This window comes from Sardina pilchardus, chromosome 14, assembly GCF_963854185.1.
Source record: "Sardina pilchardus chromosome 14, fSarPil1.1, whole genome shotgun sequence".
NCBI lineage: Eukaryota > Metazoa > Chordata > Actinopteri > Clupeiformes > Clupeidae > Sardina > Sardina pilchardus.
In genome coordinates, this window is record NC_085007.1 from 17,731,533 (window position 1) to 17,750,162 (window position 18,630).

At 42.0% G+C, this 18,630-nt stretch overlaps 3 protein-coding genes across 12 annotated transcripts in view; 1 reads left to right on the forward strand and 2 right to left on the reverse strand.

Moving 5' to 3' along the window:
• si:ch73-234b20.5 (uncharacterized protein LOC449923 homolog) overlaps positions 1-1,100 on the forward strand; it is a 26,371-nt gene extending 25,271 nt beyond the window's left edge. For 2 of the 3 annotated variants that reach the window (XM_062553415.1, XM_062553418.1), the window contains one exon: positions 314-829. In XM_062553415.1, coding sequence (XP_062409399.1) covers positions 314-457 — 144 coding nt within the window. In that variant the 3' untranslated portion in view covers positions 458-829. Of the gene's footprint in view, positions 1-313 lie in introns of all 3 variants that reach the window. The other variant, XM_062553417.1, reaches the window with a different exon arrangement.
• On the reverse strand, positions 969-5,639 carry hnrnpd (heterogeneous nuclear ribonucleoprotein D). Of its 8 annotated transcripts, none has more exons than XR_009941250.1 (9): positions 4,982-5,639; positions 4,218-4,386; positions 3,973-4,134; positions 3,660-3,791; positions 3,388-3,487; positions 3,064-3,219; positions 2,749-2,844; positions 2,270-2,372; positions 969-1,430 (listed from the first exon to the last, which is right to left on the reverse strand). XR_009941250.1 is itself a non-coding variant. In XM_062553411.1 (8 exons), the coding sequence occupies exons 1-7, from the start codon at positions 5,143-5,145 to the stop codon at positions 2,777-2,779; spliced, it is 951 nt and encodes a 316-aa protein (XP_062409395.1). In that variant the 5' UTR covers positions 5,146-5,639; the 3' UTR covers positions 969-2,372; positions 2,749-2,776. The 8 variants fall into 8 exon arrangements, 4 of the variants coding, with proteins under 4 accessions (XP_062409395.1, XP_062409396.1, XP_062409398.1 ...); XR_009941252.1 differs by having other exon boundaries at positions 2,963-3,219; positions 4,982-5,638; XR_009941251.1 differs by having other exon boundaries at positions 969-2,372; positions 3,028-3,219; positions 4,982-5,638.
• Positions 5,640-9,793: 4,154 nt separating this feature from the next.
• Positions 9,794-17,567, reverse strand: si:ch211-243g18.2 (uncharacterized protein LOC559906 homolog). Its single transcript, XM_062553410.1, has 9 exons — positions 17,250-17,567; positions 15,853-16,235; positions 14,803-14,885; positions 14,492-14,648; positions 13,169-13,333; positions 12,410-12,535; positions 11,180-11,397; positions 10,940-10,968; positions 9,794-10,279 (listed from the first exon to the last, which is right to left on the reverse strand). The coding sequence occupies exons 2-9, from the start codon at positions 16,225-16,227 to the stop codon at positions 10,164-10,166; spliced, it is 1,269 nt and encodes a 422-aa protein (XP_062409394.1). The 5' UTR covers positions 16,228-16,235; positions 17,250-17,567; the 3' UTR covers positions 9,794-10,163.
• Positions 17,568-18,630: the final 1,063 nt, after the last annotated feature.

The following is an 18,630-nucleotide window of genomic DNA, read 5'->3' on the forward strand; positions in this document are numbered from 1 at the left end:
AAGAGTAGTGTTTTTATATCTTATAAAATAGTCTACCTTTTATTGAATGTTAATTCACAAAAATGAAATACATTTCAACTTAATGGTCCATGACTTTGACATTTAGTTTTGGTCCCAGGCCCTCCACCCCGATTCATTTTTGGCCCTTGATGGGGTTGAATGTGGGCATTAGACAAGCAGGACGGACAGAGATCTGCCCAATTGTCCTTTTTATAAACAATGAACAAAATTGTTTGTACCATAAATTAAAGTGGAATTTAGTCCATTGTGGGGTTGTTGTTTTTTTTTACCACAAAGAATTGTCTCCTTGCAGGCGGATTCATTTCAGAAAACATCAACACGAGTTGCACGAAAATACTGGTGGAAGAATATAAAGATGATGATCATCATTGGTGTCATTGTAGCGATCATCATTATTCTCATCATTCTGCTGGCTACTGGTGTCATCCCTTCATAACTGTCTGGCTATATGATTGTCTGTGGGTCGCAAATATGTATATATGTACTTATATGTAATATTGTACATAGAAATGTTTATTGAATATGTTTCATATCCTACTTCAATATTTTCAACTTGAATTTATTATACGTGGAAATGACTATAGAAATATGGCCCATGATGTGGCACTTAAGCATTTCTCAGGTATCATTCAATTGTTTTTAAATTGTAATTGTAATTGTTTAATTCTAATATAAACACCAACTCACTCCTATACGTCAATGTCAAAGCCAAAATTAATGGACAAAATCTAAATTAATAAATGACAATTAGTATGTGCAAATCAGTTCAATCAGTTTCCCATACTTGAATTGTTTATTTGTTGAGAAATGTAGAGGTGTGAAAAATGTTGAGAGTATAGGGGAATTCTGTCAAGTGGGCTGTGTGAACAACATGTACAGTTAAAAGCACTACAGTACATACCAAATCGTGTACCAGTGGAGCTAAATGCAATATAGAATGGAGATCGTTGAGTAATAACTGAAGTTTATTGTCTTTTGTTTCAAGATGTACATTATCCCATGATTTGCTTCTACTTGTGACAAACATCTGAAATGGAAAGAGTTTAACTGCACTAAAAGCTTTGGATAAATAAAAAACGGCTTGCCACAAATAATAAAAAACAGAATGTATTCATCATGATTGAGAGCAAAATTACAAACACAATATTTTAGTACATGATCTACTTAAGATTTGGAGACATCAAGAGGTTAATGTTAAAGGTAAGATAGTCTGCGATGTTATCGCAACAAAATGTAACAAAAAAACATGGTTTGTAACTTCTAGATCACAAGATAAACTGCTTAAGAGTTGAATGTTGGTGTTTCTAACAACTTTTCCTGCCATTTTTCATTAGTCCATGATTACACAACTCTGGACACATTGTCTCACTTCATCTCCTTTTGCTCTCCTGCCGTACCTTGTACTGGACCTGGAAAAGACAAAGCCAAAATGTTAGATATTCCTCTGAGAGCAAAGCAGCCAGTCCCTCAAATTATGTCAAAGGAATTCCATTGTTTACGATTCCATTATGGAGAAAAAATAAAGAAATATCAATGTACAATACTTTACAGTTAACAATTACATGGAATATGGAACAACAAGTAAGTCCATAAGCTATAAATCCTGAGGTGCAACAAATCGTAGAAGTAAGACAAAGCCCAAATACAAGAAAGGCAAGCCTTCAATTGGTCAAAAAATACACATTAAAAACATCATTACATGCAAATTTTCTGTCAACATTTGGTACTTTGGATTTATCAAAAGGTTAAAAAAAGAGAATTTTGTTAGATGAAATTGTTTAAAGAGAAGCTTTTCCACCGCTGTCAGTACAACACCACACAGTACAGATAAGAAAAAATAAAGCACTTCGTCGACACAGCGGCATCCAAGTATATACCAGGTTTTAGCTCATGGACTACTGGCTATTACAGCTACCAGAGCTATAAATAAGGAAAGGCAAGCATTACAGGTAAGATTAGGAATGCAATAATATTACAGAATGACATTGAAAAGTCCAGAGAAAGCCGTATCCTTTGAAAAGTAAGTAGTTATTCTTTCAGTATGATGTCGTATTTAACGATTACTTGAAGTGCCTGTAAAAAATGGCATTAAAATTACATAAATGTATTGTATCAAATCAAAATGGATTAAAAAAATTGAAAGAGGAAAAAAATAAGAAATGAAAGAGGATAAAGCTGGACGTATCCGCTTTATTATGTTTGTTTTGTTTTGTTCACTATTGGTATACAGGATGTTGGAAGACCATACCAAATGGGAAGCATTCGAGAGCGTACGCCTCTCGTACCCTGTCCGCATTGAGCGGGCCTGAGAGAATCGGGAAGTCAGCTCATGGCCTGCAAGGAAGTCCCCGCTGGCAGGTACAAACAAGGTATATGTCAGAGTTAGGAGACAACATTCTTCGTTCTTTTTCCCTTCTTTTTTTTCCTTTGCAAATCCTTTACTTCTGGTACCCACTTAGCAGTACTGTACCTGTTAACTTTTACAGTTACAACATGGCGAAGAAAAAAAGGAAAAAGACAGCAAGGCCGTCTGTTATGTTACTGCCCCCAAAAGATTGCCGTCTCTATGTTACCACTACTGTAAAGCACTCCAGGGTGCTGTAAAAAACTTTCAAGAAGGAAAAAATTAAGCAAGTAAATTACAAAGGTAAATATAGGCATATGCAACTCAACTTTAAAATTCTACTGAGGGAGAAGAAGTTTTTGATGAAATAGTTGTTAACATACCTCTGCACACTCTGTAGCGTTCATGCATTTAGTATGGCTTGTAGCTGTTCTGGTGACCTCCACGCCTAGGAGATTTACCATAGCCACCCTGTTGATCTGCGGTAAAAGTACAAATGGCACAAATAAAATGAACTGGCTACAACCTTCACTGAAACACAAACTTCAGTAAAAGTATGAATTCTCAAAGAGACAACAAAATGGCCGAAATACTGACAGCATACAGTAGCTCTGAATAACTTCAACTGTGTGTGGGAAGAAAAATAGAGGACAACTTCTCACGGGTCTGTATACGCTTCTGCAAATGGTATTACATACTGCTGTAGTCACCATATCCATAATAGTTGTTGTAACCAGAGTAATCGTAGCCCCCATATCCTCCATAGCCTTGATTGTTGTAGCCATAGTTTCCATAGTTGCCATAGCCCTGGTTCCAATAATTGCCATATCCTTGATTCCAATTTTGATTTGGGCCTGTAAAGTAACAGTTTTACAAATAATTTGCAAAATACAGAATGTTTTCAGCACTTCCTGTTAGGACAGTAAGTTAAGTATAGTAAGGGAAGTTCAAAAGGTCAAAAGCATACATTACCACTACAATACCATTCTTCAACAGAAGAAACAACTCTATAATGGACTCACCTCCGCCTCTTCCTCGAGACCGGACTGAATAACCTCCTCTGCCTCCCCACTGTTGCTGCTGTTGGTACTGCTCTTTCGACATGGCTACCTTTATTTCACACTAATAGGGGAACAAGTCGGGTAAAATTCACAATGTTCTAGCCAGGGGAGGGCAAAAGCTTGCATAGGAAATGTTACAAGAGATTGAAGGCTTACAACTCAACAGGTCAGATATGAACTTGAAAAACAGTTTACTTGATCAATCACAACATGAATCAATTTGAGCCATTTACCTTACTCAAACCTATATTATGGAATTTCTTTTCCATTATTTTCTTCACTGGTTCTTCTTCTTTGAAAGTAACAAAACAGAAGCCTCTCCTTTTGTTTGTCTTATTTTCCATTGGCAATTCAATAGATTCCACCTGACAAAGGCAAAACCAATTTGTTTCATTATTGTGTGTGTCAAATACAAATAAACAACTGGATTACCAACTAACTTCAAATACACAAAACACTAAGCATCCACTGGTTCCACTCAACAGAACTAAGAAGTTCCACTTAGTTTCAGACTTTATTGCCTATCTACAAGTAAGGGGCATTTACCTCACCAAATCCATCAAAGTATTCCTTTATCTTCTCCTCAGGAGTGTCTGGTGATAGTCCGCCAACAAATATCTTCTTTACAGGCTCTTTGCTTTTCATAGCCTTTGCCTTTTTGGGGTCGATCACTTTTCCATTTAATTTGTGCTCCTTTTGAGTAATTACCTAAAAATGAAAAATAAACTATATTACAGTCTTTGCAAGCAACAACATACTTCTTATGATTCGTCATAATGTAAAACACATACCTTTTCAACACCCTCAGCTTCTTTAAATAATACAAAGCCAAACCCCCTGGACCGGCCTGTCATGGGATCCAGCTTCAAAGTGCAATCAACGACCTCCCCAAACTTGCTGAAGTAGTCTTTCAAATCTTTCTTGGTGGTGTCCCAACTTAGTCCACCGACAAACATCTTCCTGCAGGTGAGCATGCAAAGAGTACAATTGGTCCCATTAACAACAGACGTGCATTCACAAGTCATCCCTTTGCAATATACCTTGAATGTGGTTCCTTATGGAAATCGCTGTGCAAGATCTACGAAATGTGTATGCAATATATGCAATTTGATTAACATTCTATATTTTTGTGAAAATCAATACAACCAAAGATGTTAGTATTATTGACGTATTCCCAAATATTCCTGATGATCACGATTGCTGACCCTCTGTACATTCCCCACGACGCCATATCTAACACATAAATTAAACCAAAAATGTGATGGCCATTGACAATTCCGTTAGCTCATCTACCTCATTTTGACAGGTGTATTACTTCCTGTTAAAAGGCACTGCGTTGTTAGCTCTCTGTCGTCACCTCTTATGAGGCACGTTTATGTTACGGTACGACTACCTGCACTTGCAGTGTAGGATACAAAATACAGGTCATCGTAATTATATTTAAGTAAGTATAGTAAGTAAAACTATTTCCACAAACATATTACCAGGCAGCAAAGCGTTGAACCTACGTTAGCTATTATGGCTAACTAGCAGGATATTTTGTTATTTTACTGACCCTTCATCTTCCTCGTTTTTGCTGGCATCAATCTTTGATCCTTCTGATTCTGCAGAACTACCCTGTGGTTCTCCACCTGTTAACACTTGATCGTCATTGTTCGCTTCGCTGTCTTCTTCCATATTCATCGAGGAATCCTCGGTTAAAAACTGTTCCTCAGACATTCTTGATGCCAGCTGGTTAATGTTGCTGTAGTCGAGTGCAAGCTAACGTTAAGGTTTACTGAGATAATGCTAGCTAGCTAGCACCCTGAGCTGTAACTACTGGACAGTTAACTATACGTACTGAAACTATTTTGCGTGTATCCCGAGGAAACGATTACAATTCAGTGACTGATCTTATACTGTTCATCTATTTTAATATTTATAACGGATAGTCATAAGGCTACTATCTTGCCTTGCAGTGTTGCTAGCCACTACGAAACTAATGGCGCTGCTTTCAAAATGGTGGACGGAAGTATACCAATCATAGCTGAATAATTATCAAAAAAATCATTGGATAAGAAATGCTACGCCATAGCCTCGGGCAAATTGTAGGCTTCCTTTTAGGTTAAAAGCATGCACATTTATATCCCTCAAGATAACTCATTGTGTTCTGTTGTTGGTAACAACTAAGCTGTTCAGTCCTCGTCTTCTCTGATAGATTTTTGTGCGCAGCGTAGGCTCCCAATAGCCATAACAATCTTTTCAGAGATCAGAGATAGGGCCTACAGGTGCACAATCCATTTAGGTCAGACAGTTCATACAGCATTACTTTGTTCCAGTTTAACGATTATTGTGATGACCAATCACTTTACAGTGTCAGTCTTGGCTCTTGGCAGAAATTGTGATGTTCAGACTAACCAGCATGTGGAGCCATATCGCTTAGCCTATAATAGCCAGATCATCCACAGCAAAAGTGATACACATCAGATAATGACTTTAGGGTAGCCTATACGGGCTCTTCACACCAAGGAGGAAGACAATAAATGTTTTGTTGCCAGATCTACACTAATCCCAGGTCTCATCCTCTGGTTGACCCCCATGGGTCTCTAGATGACTAGATTCACTCTGTTCATTTCCTCTGACTATAGTACTCAGAACCCTCCATGAACCAGCTGAAAGATCACAGTTTGCATGCCCACAGGCAGGGGCATTGCTAGAAAATTTGGAATTTGGGCTCTACGACAGACAATAACTGGGCCCCCTGATAACCCCCCAACCCCACCACCCCCCCTGGCCACAGATGTTCACGGCACGCCAGTCACCTGGCGCTGCATATTCTGCATCTACCGGCTCAAGACAGCTCACATCACAGGCTCGGTGCAGAGTTCCATGCCCATTTAGTGTACTGTAAGGTAACGATCAGCCTGGACATGCTTTGCCGCTTATAAAATAGCACTATGTTTTCATAAAAAATGGGAGCTTTTTCGCTTGGAGTTTAACTTTTTTCAGTGTGAGGCACTTAGGGCGAATCTGCAAAAACTTGAGGCACTCTGGGCATAAGCAGCACACAATAGACTGGTAATACGAAACAACATAGAAAAGACGCCCCTCACTGCAAAAACGTGTTCTGTCTGGTCTGGTATGACCCCTATCTCCTTTAAAAAGTGGACTTTCAAACCAACCAGCATGTGGAGCCATACAGCTTATGAATAAGCTGAATAGTCAAAAGCTGAAATCTTTGTCCTGTCTGATCGTTCCCAAAGTGTGCCGTCTCTCAGGGCTGGTATACCCTGTCTCTGTTTAAGGAGTGGACTTTCCCTTAACTTTCCCTTCTAATTTTCTTTCCTGTTCTCTGCCCCCTCTGCACGCTGTCTCTATGACCTTCACATACAGAGATAACAGTTTCTCATACACACTCATATTGCCTGGGTAGACAATATTTGTTCCTTATGACTCAGTGTGCTATGTGCTTGTTTTGCTTACGTACAGAATCAAGCACGGGCACCCGCAGTGGTGACCGTGAAGTCACAGAGACGTGATAACTCTGAGAGAAGAGAGTCCAATTTTAGCTTAACATTGTATGAATTATGAACTTGACTTGGGCCTTATTTTTTCTGTCAAAATACAACCATTGAATTATGTTCAAATTAAATATTTTGGTACTCACTCAACTCGAATGATTGCATCACCGTTTAATTAAAAAAAAAGTATTTTAGTTCTTACATCTATAATATAATGTCACTAATTGTCACTTATGGTACTACGGAGTCATGCCACTGGTGTAATTAGTGTATTTAGACAAGCAACACCAGTGACTGCGAGCCCACTGCTGTAACATCAATGACTGTAACTGACTTACCCAGTGACAGAAACCCAGCAACTGTAACCTGAGTGACAATATGGAGAAAAAACAATACCGCTGCATGGTCTGGGCACCTGTGATTTATTTTCAATTTCCAAGGGTCTAGCCACCAGCACTAAAATTAAACTTAAGTTGTCACATTAAACTACAACTGAAGTGTTTCAGAAGTACTGCAAGCACATTTTTAAACGCATTTGTTTATTCATTTTCAAAAGAAATACACATCTGTATCTTGACACCATTAGTGCAGCCATTCATTAAGTAGAAGTGTTTCAATGAGGCTCCTGTTGGTCATTACAAAACTTATTGAACCACAAAGAATTACTTTTTTGTCTTTTCAGCACCAAGGATAGACTTGGTTGACCAGATGTGTTGTTTTTGTCCATCTTGACCATCACATCCCATTAGACAGAGAGCCAGTCGAACATGTAAAGCAACTTTCTTACTTCACTAATAGCAGTCAATAACTGTCTGTCATCTCAGAAGTCTTTACAGACAGCACTCACAGACAGGTAGTCGCCACACTAGACACACTAACACTCAAGGACCGGAACTATCCCTTTTAGAACCTGGTATTGCGTTATTATTTTGTCTGCAGTAACCCCAGTACTGTGTAATATTCTCTATTACAGGGCTTTTGAGGAGATAAAAAAATAGGTTGCCTCTTCCTGCCAAAGTCATGCAACCCCCTAATCTAGCTATCCCATTGTCAGGGTGGGATTATGGGTGTGTCACACAGAGAAGGACTTACTACATCTGAACAACTGATGCTTTAGGTGTCCGTGTCAACAAAGTGGCAGGAGTGGAGCTTGAAAGAGAGAGAGAGAAAAGAGACTCTTTCAGTGACCTTATAGATGTAATCAATAGCTTAAAATAGTCCACTGAAACACAGTCAGCGGTCTTCTTGTTTTCGGCTGGTCTTGCAAAAAACATTTTGTTGCTGGTTCAGATAGTGGCCAGAGTAACCATTGTCTCGTGTGGTGGTCCTCAGGGCTGGAATAACAGGTCTAGCCATGCCTGAACTGGGAGCATATGTGGGTGTAGTAAATCAGAGACACAGACATGCACACATTGTTTGCATCTGAAAGAGGAGAAGTATGTCAGTCTCCATCACCACAATAACGGCGCAGGAGCTTGTTGAAGTAATTATCGTATAGGGGGCCTCTGCACTGGTGGTATACCTTTTCACTGAAACTCTGTGCAAGTTACTATATGCACTCTAAATGAGTCCGTTCATGGTCTCCAGTTTCACCGAGACTCACAAAGTGTAGTAGTATTTCAGTTTCAGCTGAGGCATGTGCATTTTGAGTAGATTAGATTCGATTCAACTTAAGTACAGAGAAAATGAAATGCAGTTTGCATCTAACCAGGAGCTAAAAAGCAGAAATGTGCAATGTGCTATACAGGCAGTTGGTTCATAAACAGTATAAGATAGTGTAGTGTAGTGTAGACAATGGTATACAGTTAAAAAAGTGAAATGGTTTATAGAATGGTTTATAGTCGGGGGGTGGGGGGTGGGGGGGCACCAGGATGCAGAGCTAGAGTTCAATAAGGTGACAGCCGCAGGGAAGAAGCTTCCTTTGAACCTGCTGGTTCGGAAGCAGAGAGACCTGTAATGCCTCCTGGAGGGGAGTGGGGTGAACAGTCTGTGGTTGGGGCGATAGCAGTGTTTGATGATGCTGTACGCCTTACACAAGCATCACTTGCCCTGGATGGTGTCGATGGAGGGGAGTGAGGAACTGGTGATGCGTTGGGCAGTTTTCACCACCCTCTGAAGTGCTTTACATTTGGAGGCAGAGCAGTTAGCCATACCATACTGTGACCCAGTTGGTGAGGATGCTGTCAATGGTGTAGTGGTAGAAGTTCGCCAGGATCTGAGGAGACAGGTGGACCTTCTTCAGTGTGTGTGTGTGGATCTGAGGAGACAGGTGGACCTTCTTCAGTGTCCTCAGGATGAAGAAACACTGCTGAGCCTTTCTGATCAGGGTTAAGGTGTTGAGGGTCCAAGAGAGGTCCTCAGAGATGTGGACACCCAGAAACTTGAAGCTGTGACAAGCCACCTCAGTCCCGTTGATGAAAATGGGGGTATGTGCGCTAGCTTTTGACCTCCTGAAGTCTACAATGAGCTCTTTGGTCTGAATATAAAAGGTAAATCGAGTTAAAATAGTTGGTTCAATAAGTTTAATTACAAAATGTAGACTATGTCGAGCATTCTTTATTCACATAGGATGATATGTGACTTAAGTTTGTGGAAATGAGTTTACTGGCATCAGCTTAACATGTAGCTTTCACCTACAATTCTTCACAACTTCCTCCAGAATCAGAATCAGTTTAATTGGCCAGGTTTGCGTTAACAAACAAGGAATAATGGTTAATAATAGGTTCATATTTCACTGTAAAATAAATATTCAGGTCATGTGGTGAGCTGCTCCAGCACCTGAAGTGGTATTCCCCTTTATTAAGGAGTACAATCATTAACTCGTCATCCAAGATGCAACAGAAATTAATGGACAAAACACATTTGTGTATAGTTTCTTTATTTAGTACAACAATAACAAATTGGGAGTGATATTGCAAGTACACTAAAAGCTTCCAAGACACAAATAAATACCTTAAGGTTATAAAACAAATCAATCACTGTGGGAAATAATGGACTGATTTATCTAACGTCTTAAAACCTACCTAGGACTATATTCTATGTCTACGATATATGATGCTACAGAACAGATATTAGCAAAGTTATAGACTACTGAAGTGTGTGTGTATGTGTATGTGTGTTTGTGTTTGTGTGTGCACGTACGCGTGTGGGCATGCATATGTGTCCAGTCTTGCAATTGGTCCCTATTATCTAAGGTGCAAGGGGGCAAAATCTTAGGTATGAGTAGTTGCTTTCTTCTCACTTCTTGGTTTCCTCGATCTGTTCAACTTCACTTGATTCATCGACCACTTTACCATTGATCATGGTCTGGGTGACCACCTTTACTATCTTCCTGGTTCTAACATCAGGCTCTTCTGTAAAGAGAAGGAGAGAGAGAAAGAGGGTAAAGTAGGGAGGAGGGTATTAGACAGAAGGGGACGGGAGACGGGGGGATGATGAATGACCCAGTTCATGGCAAAATTAAATGGCACTCAGTGCCCAAAATGTTAAAGAGTGGCCAAACATTTCTCTTTTAAAAATGTTTATAACTACAGGTTTTGTAGCTGTAGGAACTAACTTACAGTAAGAAACATTGGGCAATTAACATTTATTTATTGAGCTGAAAAAAGAAAAAATATTAAATGATTTCCAGATGTCATCAAAATCTCAGCCCTTTATCCTTGTGGGTTTATTTAACAATGGCAAGAGAAAGTCACTGCAAGAACCTTAGGAATCTTTGAGGGTTTCTGTTTACGAGGTTGTTATGGAAATAGTTCAAGCAGTGGAAGGTGGAGTTTAGGTGTGAGAAAGAGCTGCCAGATTAGGTGTGAACTCTCATAATGTTCTGACATCATATTGATAAGAGGGCATTTTCTGGTCAAGGGTGACCGCACAGTCAGAAAAATATAGTATGAGTGAGTCAGAGCACTTGAGGTAATGTTTTATGCTGTTTTGGATAGATCTCTCTCTCTCTCTCTCTCTCTCTCTCTCTCTGTGTGTGTGTGTGTGTGTGTGTGTGTGCGCCTGCCTCTTACTTTTTGGTGGAGGAGGGACCTCTTTCATCCTGCAAAAACAGACAAAAAATTCTATTGACTCATTGCTCTATTGATTATGCATTCTCAAATTTAGTTCAAAAGAAGTTCCCTCTAATCTCTCATTGCATCTATGAGATCAACATCAGAGCCTTTTCACTTAAAACATTTCATCTACAAGACTGGTATAAGCTGTCATCAAATGCCCATCAATTCTGAAGCGGAGCAAAATGCTCCACTCACCCTTCCTCTCCCTCGAGCAGCCTCCTGTAGGTGGCAATCTCCATCTCCAGGTTCTGCTTGATGCGCAACAACTGCTCGTAGTCGGTCTTGTTGCGCTGCATGTCCAGGCGCAGCTGTGACAGGTCTTCCTCCAGCTGTGTCAGTGTGGCCTGCAGACGGTCCATCTCCAGCGCATACTTCTGATTGGTCTCCCCCAGGTTACCCTCCAGAGTCGACACCTACACAGGCAGACGGCAAGAGACGGCAAGAGAGTGACATTCAACTCTGTGACCCATGCATTGCACACAGAGGAGCTGATATAGCATCCAAGGGTAGAGTTGCCATCTAATTGCAATACAACTCATGTGTACAGTGTGTGTTTCTGCCCTGGAGCAGCAGGGTTATGTAAAGTATCGTGGCCTTCCTGGTTCATTAGTGCTGCTTGTAATATTGTACCATGTGTGACATAGGAGCATCAGTGCTTGGAGTTACTAGAGTGGCAGGGTTTGCCACATGAGCACTGCTCCCCACCGTCGGCTGTCCCTTTCCCTGGGTCACACTCTCTCCATCAGCCACACTCTGTCTCTCTCTCTCTCTCTCTCTCTCTCTCTCTCTCTCTCTCTCTCTCTCTCTCACTCCCTCACACACTTGCTCTCTGTCTCACGCACACACATGCACACACACACACACACACACACATGCACAAACAAACAAGCAAAGCATAGCATGAATCCTTTCATTCCTCATCATCTTAAGCCAACTGTTTTGACTCGACAGTATAGTCTTCATTCCTGGCAAAGTTAGCCGTGGTCTACCACTGACACCACAACAAAACTGACCTATGTGTGACTGAACAGTGAGCTTTGAGTACACAGAAAGAATGTGTCTGCACTAAACAAAGATTATCAACTGTTTTGAGCCCCAGAGTGCAACCCCAGCTCCAGACTGCAGACACTTTGTTTTGCGTATCAACTGTCTAGATAATAATGGCAGGAATGCCCTCATACTCCATAAGTTCTCTGCTCAAAAGTGTTTTCTTGAATTTATCTACTCTGTTTTCTATTTGAAGAATGGTGGTTGGATTGGATACATTCATGAACAAGATCAGCGGATGCCAGTCTGGGTGACCTCACATTACCTCTCAGGGGACCCAATCTATGTTTCTATGCTGGCGCTGTTGCCAAGAGGAAGTGGTTTCCGTGTCATTTCCCTGCGGTGATGGGAGGATGGAAATGAAATGGATCGATATACCTGTTTGTGGAGGCTCTCCAGCTCCACCTCCAGGGTCTGCAGGAAGCGCTGTCTCTCGCTGAGCTCGTTCTGGGTGCTGCGCAGCGCCTCGTTGCTCTGCTTCACCTCCGTTTGAACTGTGTCCAGCTGAAATACACCAGAAAACACAGCGCGTCAATGTCACAGAACCCTATATAGGGTGACCACACGTCCCCGGTTTCAGGGGACAGTCCCGATTTTTGGTTGCCTGTCCCCGGGAAAATAAAGAAAAACTACCTATGTCCCCGTTTTTTGACAATAAAACTTCTATGTATTTCAATCAGAATGATGGTCTAACTGAAATGTCCCTGTTTTTTCCACATTTTTGAGATTATGTCCCCGGTTTTGGTCTCAGACATCTGGTCACCTTACAGAACCCATATCTGTCAGGTACAGTAAGAGAGGCGGGGACCTACATGACTGAATCATTTGATATGATGGGCCAATATGTACATAATGGAGACAACCATCAAACTTTACACAGCCCCATATTTAAGGAGTGTCCTTCAAATTCATTTAAGTAGGCTATAGTTGAAGGTCCTTCATTAGACCACTGAGGTCATTAAAGTCTCCCTTAAAAGGATTTTTTTTTATCAAAGCAAAGACGGAAATGCATGCACTTTACAGTTTTCCCAATGACATGTATATAGAAAATCACTACAAAGTGCTGATTTTCTTGTGAAACCTCATGTTCAGATCAAAACAAAGAGATCCAGGAGTCCTGGATCCTGGAATCCTGACCTTTTTGCGGTACCATAGCTCTGCCTGCTCCTTGTTCTTCCGGACGATGCCCTCATACTGGGACCTCAGATCTGACAGGACAGCACCCAACTCCGGCCCACGCGCTGCATCCACTTCCACGTTCACCTCCTCTAATGCAATGCGAGACCTCCATGTATCCATTTCCTAAATACCCGAACACACACAAACACGCATGCACACATACGCACACACACACACACACACACACACACACACACACACACACACACACATACACACACACACACACACACACACGTATGCACGTGCGCACACACACATACACACACACACACACACACACACGTATGCACGTGCGCACACACACATACACACACACACACAGAAAGACACACACAGTGAGACAGAACGCTTCTAATGGACAGCTCTAGATACAATACGACCACTGTTCACCCTGAAGGAAAGATGATACTGGTCAAAAGCCTCGCAGAGGTGCTGTCATGTCATCTAAGCAGATAAATGCATTTTGCTCATATTCTCTACATTTCACAGTGTGGTGGCATCCCCGGCCCGTGTGTGTGTTTATAGGGTCAAATCTATGGACATACAACCTGACAACCGAACACCACAAAGAAACAGAGGGTTGCTGGAGGTCCTTTTAATTATTCACCTCTCATATTCTAAATTCTTAATGAATGGTGTCTCCTATTCCCCATTGTGACAGAGCCATGCGTGCTGTGCACACACACACGTGGCATAGGTCTGGCACCGCACCCAACTTTCCAAACAGGCCTCCATGTGCACATTCGCCTATTACAGCTCACAGGAATACACAGTGTCTTGCATGATAACACACTTTGTAAAGGGCTTATCGGTCTGTTTCATAAATGGATCCATACACCACCTGGTCGCAGAAAATTGCACCCACCCACCACTACAGCTGCTAATAGGTTCGTGAATAGTGGCACGTAGAGTATAATTCCAAAGAATTTCTTATTCTGAACAAAATGTAGACATTTAACTCACTCAACTTCCTATACTTATCTATAGCCTATAATAGATGATCTTCAATTTTTAATTTCCAGTCTGAGATTATTGCTGTTTGCACTAGGTAAACATCTTTGAATTGCCCCATGAAGGGATCATTTGTTTGTTTTGCTATATAGTTTAACTAATCAAATCATTGTCTGATATAATTGCTGAATTATGCAGTATATAGTTTCAGATATTCTACATCAAGTGGATGTTATAAACCTGATATGGTGTTTTTCTCATAAGTTATGGCCAGTGATGATACAGACCTGCTGAGAACACAGTCCACCCAGCAAGAAGATCTCTCACCTCCTCATGATTCTTTTTCAGGAAGTAGAGTTCCTCCTTTAGACTGTCCAGGTCACCCCGCAAACTGGCATTGATCTGGTCATGGTCAGACTTGGCCTTCTTCAGGGCTATGCAGTCCCTCTCCACAGACTGGGTCATGGCACTTTCGGCCTCCCATCTGGAAACACACACACAAACACACACACACACACACACACACACACAATTATCATATCCTAGTATATTTAGGCACATTTCTTCATGGAACAGGCCTTTATGTGTATGTAATGCATATACTGTATAGTAGGATAGTACTCAAGGTAAACACTCACTTGATCCTAAAGTCATCAGCAGCCAGCTTGGCATTGTCAATCTCCAACATGAGTCGAGCATTTTCCAGTGTCTTCTTCCTCAACTGAAATACACAGGGCACAGTATGATGTAATGTTAGTGGGCTTTGTATGTGTATGTGTGCGTGTGTGTGTGTGTGTGTGTGTGTGTGTGTGTGTGTGTGCGTGTGTGTGCTGGCGTGCGTGTGTGCACAGGCCTATGTATACTAGTCACGGGTGACTTCCGCATTAAGCTGCCCTTGGAAATTCTTCTGCGAATTGAGTTCGCTGTTCTGGACCCATTAAAGAGTAACCGTTCAATTTAAGGAGAAACTAATGTTTAACCCACACTCTGGAGAGACATCAGGGTGTGTGGTTTAGTTAGAAAGCTTCCACACAATAAGCCACTCATGTCGTCTGTGATGTCTAGAGTTAGTCAACACAGAGACGCTGCCCGTGGATACCTTTGAAGGGCCAAACGTTTAATACCAGAGGATTGCTCAGGCATGTGCTACCAGACATGTTGTTTTAGTGACAGAAGATTAACGCATGTGCATGTGTAATTATATTAATTCCACAGGATTCATGTGGATTAACATTATCCCTAGTGTTGTCTATATCATTGCATGGCAAGTGGCAAGTGGCACGGTCAGTTAACTCAGAGGCATTCCAATAAAGGCTGTCCTTTATGTTGCGGGCCTAATTCACCTGGGCTGCCATATAGGACACTGAAGAAGAAGCAGCGGTAGAAGAGTATAAGTACAAATACATCTTGTAGTAGGGCGACCAGACGTCCCCGTATTCAGGAGACAGTCCCTGGCTGCCTGTCCCCGCCAAAATACAGAAAAACTACCTATGTCCCTGTTTTTGTATTTCAAACAGATTGATAGTCAACCTGAAAATGTCCCCGGTTTTGGTTTTGGACATCTGGTCACCTTATCTTGTAGGCCTACAAGTACAACTTTAATCCCGAGCATAAGTGGAGGGTGTGTCCAGGATGATTGGGATGGGATACTGATAATGGTGTGTGGTGAGACTGGGTTACAACATTACCTCCTGTTCCAGGGCGTGGGCCTGAGCCATCATGCTGTCAATGTCGTGGCCCTTGGGCACGCGCTCGATCATCATCTTCTTGATCTTCAGCTCCAGGTCGGCGTTGGAGCGCTCCAGCGTGCGCACCTTGTCCAGGTAGTTGGCCAGCCGGTTGTTGAGGCTCTGCATGGCCTCCTTCTCGTTGGTGCTGTTGCCCAGGCCGTTGTGCGACAGCACGTTGAGGTCGTGGCTGACCGAGGCCGAGCGCGTCAGCGGACTGGAGAAGGAGACGGCGGACGCCACCGAGCGCTTGCGCCCGCTGTCCCGCAGCGACAGGCTGGAGAAGGAGGGCTGGCGGCCCATGGAGAAGCTCCGCACAGAGTAGCTGGAAGCCATGAAGCCGTCTGTAGGCGTGGGGAGGGAGGGAGACAGGGAGATCATAGATTGTTATAGTTTTACCACAAGGGTCATGTTACATCCAGCAGCTCTGGGAGGAGGCTTCTGTTGTTGTATGTAATCTAAACTGATGCTATCCCCCATTTGATTGAATGGCTATTACATCAGTGTAGCGATGCAGCTCCAGGAAGATCTCCAAAAATGACAGCATACGTTTTCGTGAGGAGAATTCCAAATGTAATATTTCATATTTTATAGAGGAATTTGAAATAAATAAACAGTCAACTTTGTTCAGTGACTGTATCATATTTCAGAGAAATAAACACTGCCTCTCTTTGTTGATATTTAGTTTTGTGAAAGCCATCTTTTCACCAGGTTGCCTGTAACTGTACACCTGCTGTGCATCCGACACCTTGACTATGCTTTGTTGGTAAAACTGGAGAGCCACTGTGTAGCCCGCTTCCCACGAAACTGGCCATGGAGTCACAGCCTACTGGGGCTCGGTGGCTACTGAGAGACTTGACAGAGTTTGTACACGTAGGTGTCTGAAGTGAGATATGTAAATGTTTGAGAAAGATAATCTGTCTAGGGATGCAGCAACAGTGCACAATTGTAGCACGGGGAACAAAAAGTAATTTGAACATATGTAATTGAGAATAGATGACCTAATTCTTTCTCTAATTCCTTCTGGAATTATGAACATAATGTCCCTGCAAAAGAAAGACTGCAAAAAGATGTTCATTTGCATCAAAATGTATCATTTCACATCAGCTTTCATATTAAGCATGAAAGATGGCATACAAATGCTCAATGTAATATGAAGGACAATTAGATGCAAGTAGTCTCACACAAATAATAAAATGCATATCTTAAAGAGAATAAAAAATATAAACAACTTGTTTAAACATCATCTTTTTCATTATTCGGCAATCCATATAATCTATGAATACAATTATTTACATAGCGATATGTTAATTCTTTATCGAATTCATTAGGCAAGTGAGAGAAAGACTATTCCTTACCAGTATGTATGTTTCCCTTGGCACTGTGGGAGACCGCTTGGCTTGGCTGGAAGTGTTAGGTTGATACTGGTTCAGTGTCTATATACTGGCACTCGGGGGGGAGGGGTTAGCTCACCTGTAGCGCCTGGGAGAGGGTGGAGAGCCTGAGAAAGTGGACTCCGTTTTCGTCCACTACAGGAAGGCAATGTGAGACGTTGGCACAGGGAATGAAATATTCAACAATCTGCTGAAAGAAAACAAGCCAGAGGAGCCTTGTGTGCTGCTATATACAGCAATTTCAGTACAAAAAAAAAACTGTTTAAACATGGTCTGTCTCTGTTTACACTGAACAGGTCTCATGTCAGTGTGATTCTGCTTCCCTCTGTCTGTCTAACCTTCCTTAAATAGCCCCTATTACTCCCAGTCACTTATTCACCTACACACCCTCTCTCTCACTCACTCTCTCTCTTGCACACAGACACACACACACACACACACAAGCAAACAAACAGAGAGAGAGAGAGAGAGTATGCATGAGTCATCTACATGACATTTACCTTTATGATTGTGCTGAACATCATGTTAGCTCTATGTACATTGATGCACTTTATGGCTCAGCAAACATTGCTACAAATCATCCCATCGACCCCCGCACAGGTGTTGAGGCAAGAGGAGTCCAGACCTACAGAGACGCCCTGGAAAGCACCTGTAACTAAAACACAGAGGTGAGCTGGTCCAATGCCTGATGGAGGTATTATGTGCAAGTTATGTAGCACAGAGGCTACCTGACCTTTAGCCTGCTTTAATTTAAATTCTCTCCCTCTGCCTCAATGCTCACAAGAGGCTCTCTATGGGAGACTCCCGGTGGGAGCTCTGTGTGTCCACTGCCATTGCCCTGTTATCTTGTGTGAGTAGACGGCAGATAAACTCCCCTTTTTTTGCAAGTGACGCCAGACGCTTTGACGGGTGTATTATTCCCACTCAAATTGGACATCATTATGTCCGCAAGGTATGATGGGAGAGAGCCATTAGCCCGGAGTCGTCTCTCCTGTTTCCCTTGTCAGGACCGTGGGACACTCAGGGACACAGCTGAGATGTGTTCTGCCAATGTGTGACTTTGGATATAACAAGACGTCTTCAGAAGTGGATGAACTTTCCTCAGATTGTGGTTTAAGGCAATGAATCACTCGAGGGTTTATTGATTGTCGTGTGTGCATGTTTAGAGTGAGAGAGAGACATGGAGAAAGAGAGAGAGATGCTCTGGAACGCATCCCATGTCTCCATCTGTGATGGAAGTTGTGTGACAAGGACAGATCTGTGTTGCTCAGGCTGTCCAGCCAGTTTGTGAGTTGTCAGTGTGTCAGTTCGTGCTCCAGGTAGCAATCTACCTGAGAGGACTCTC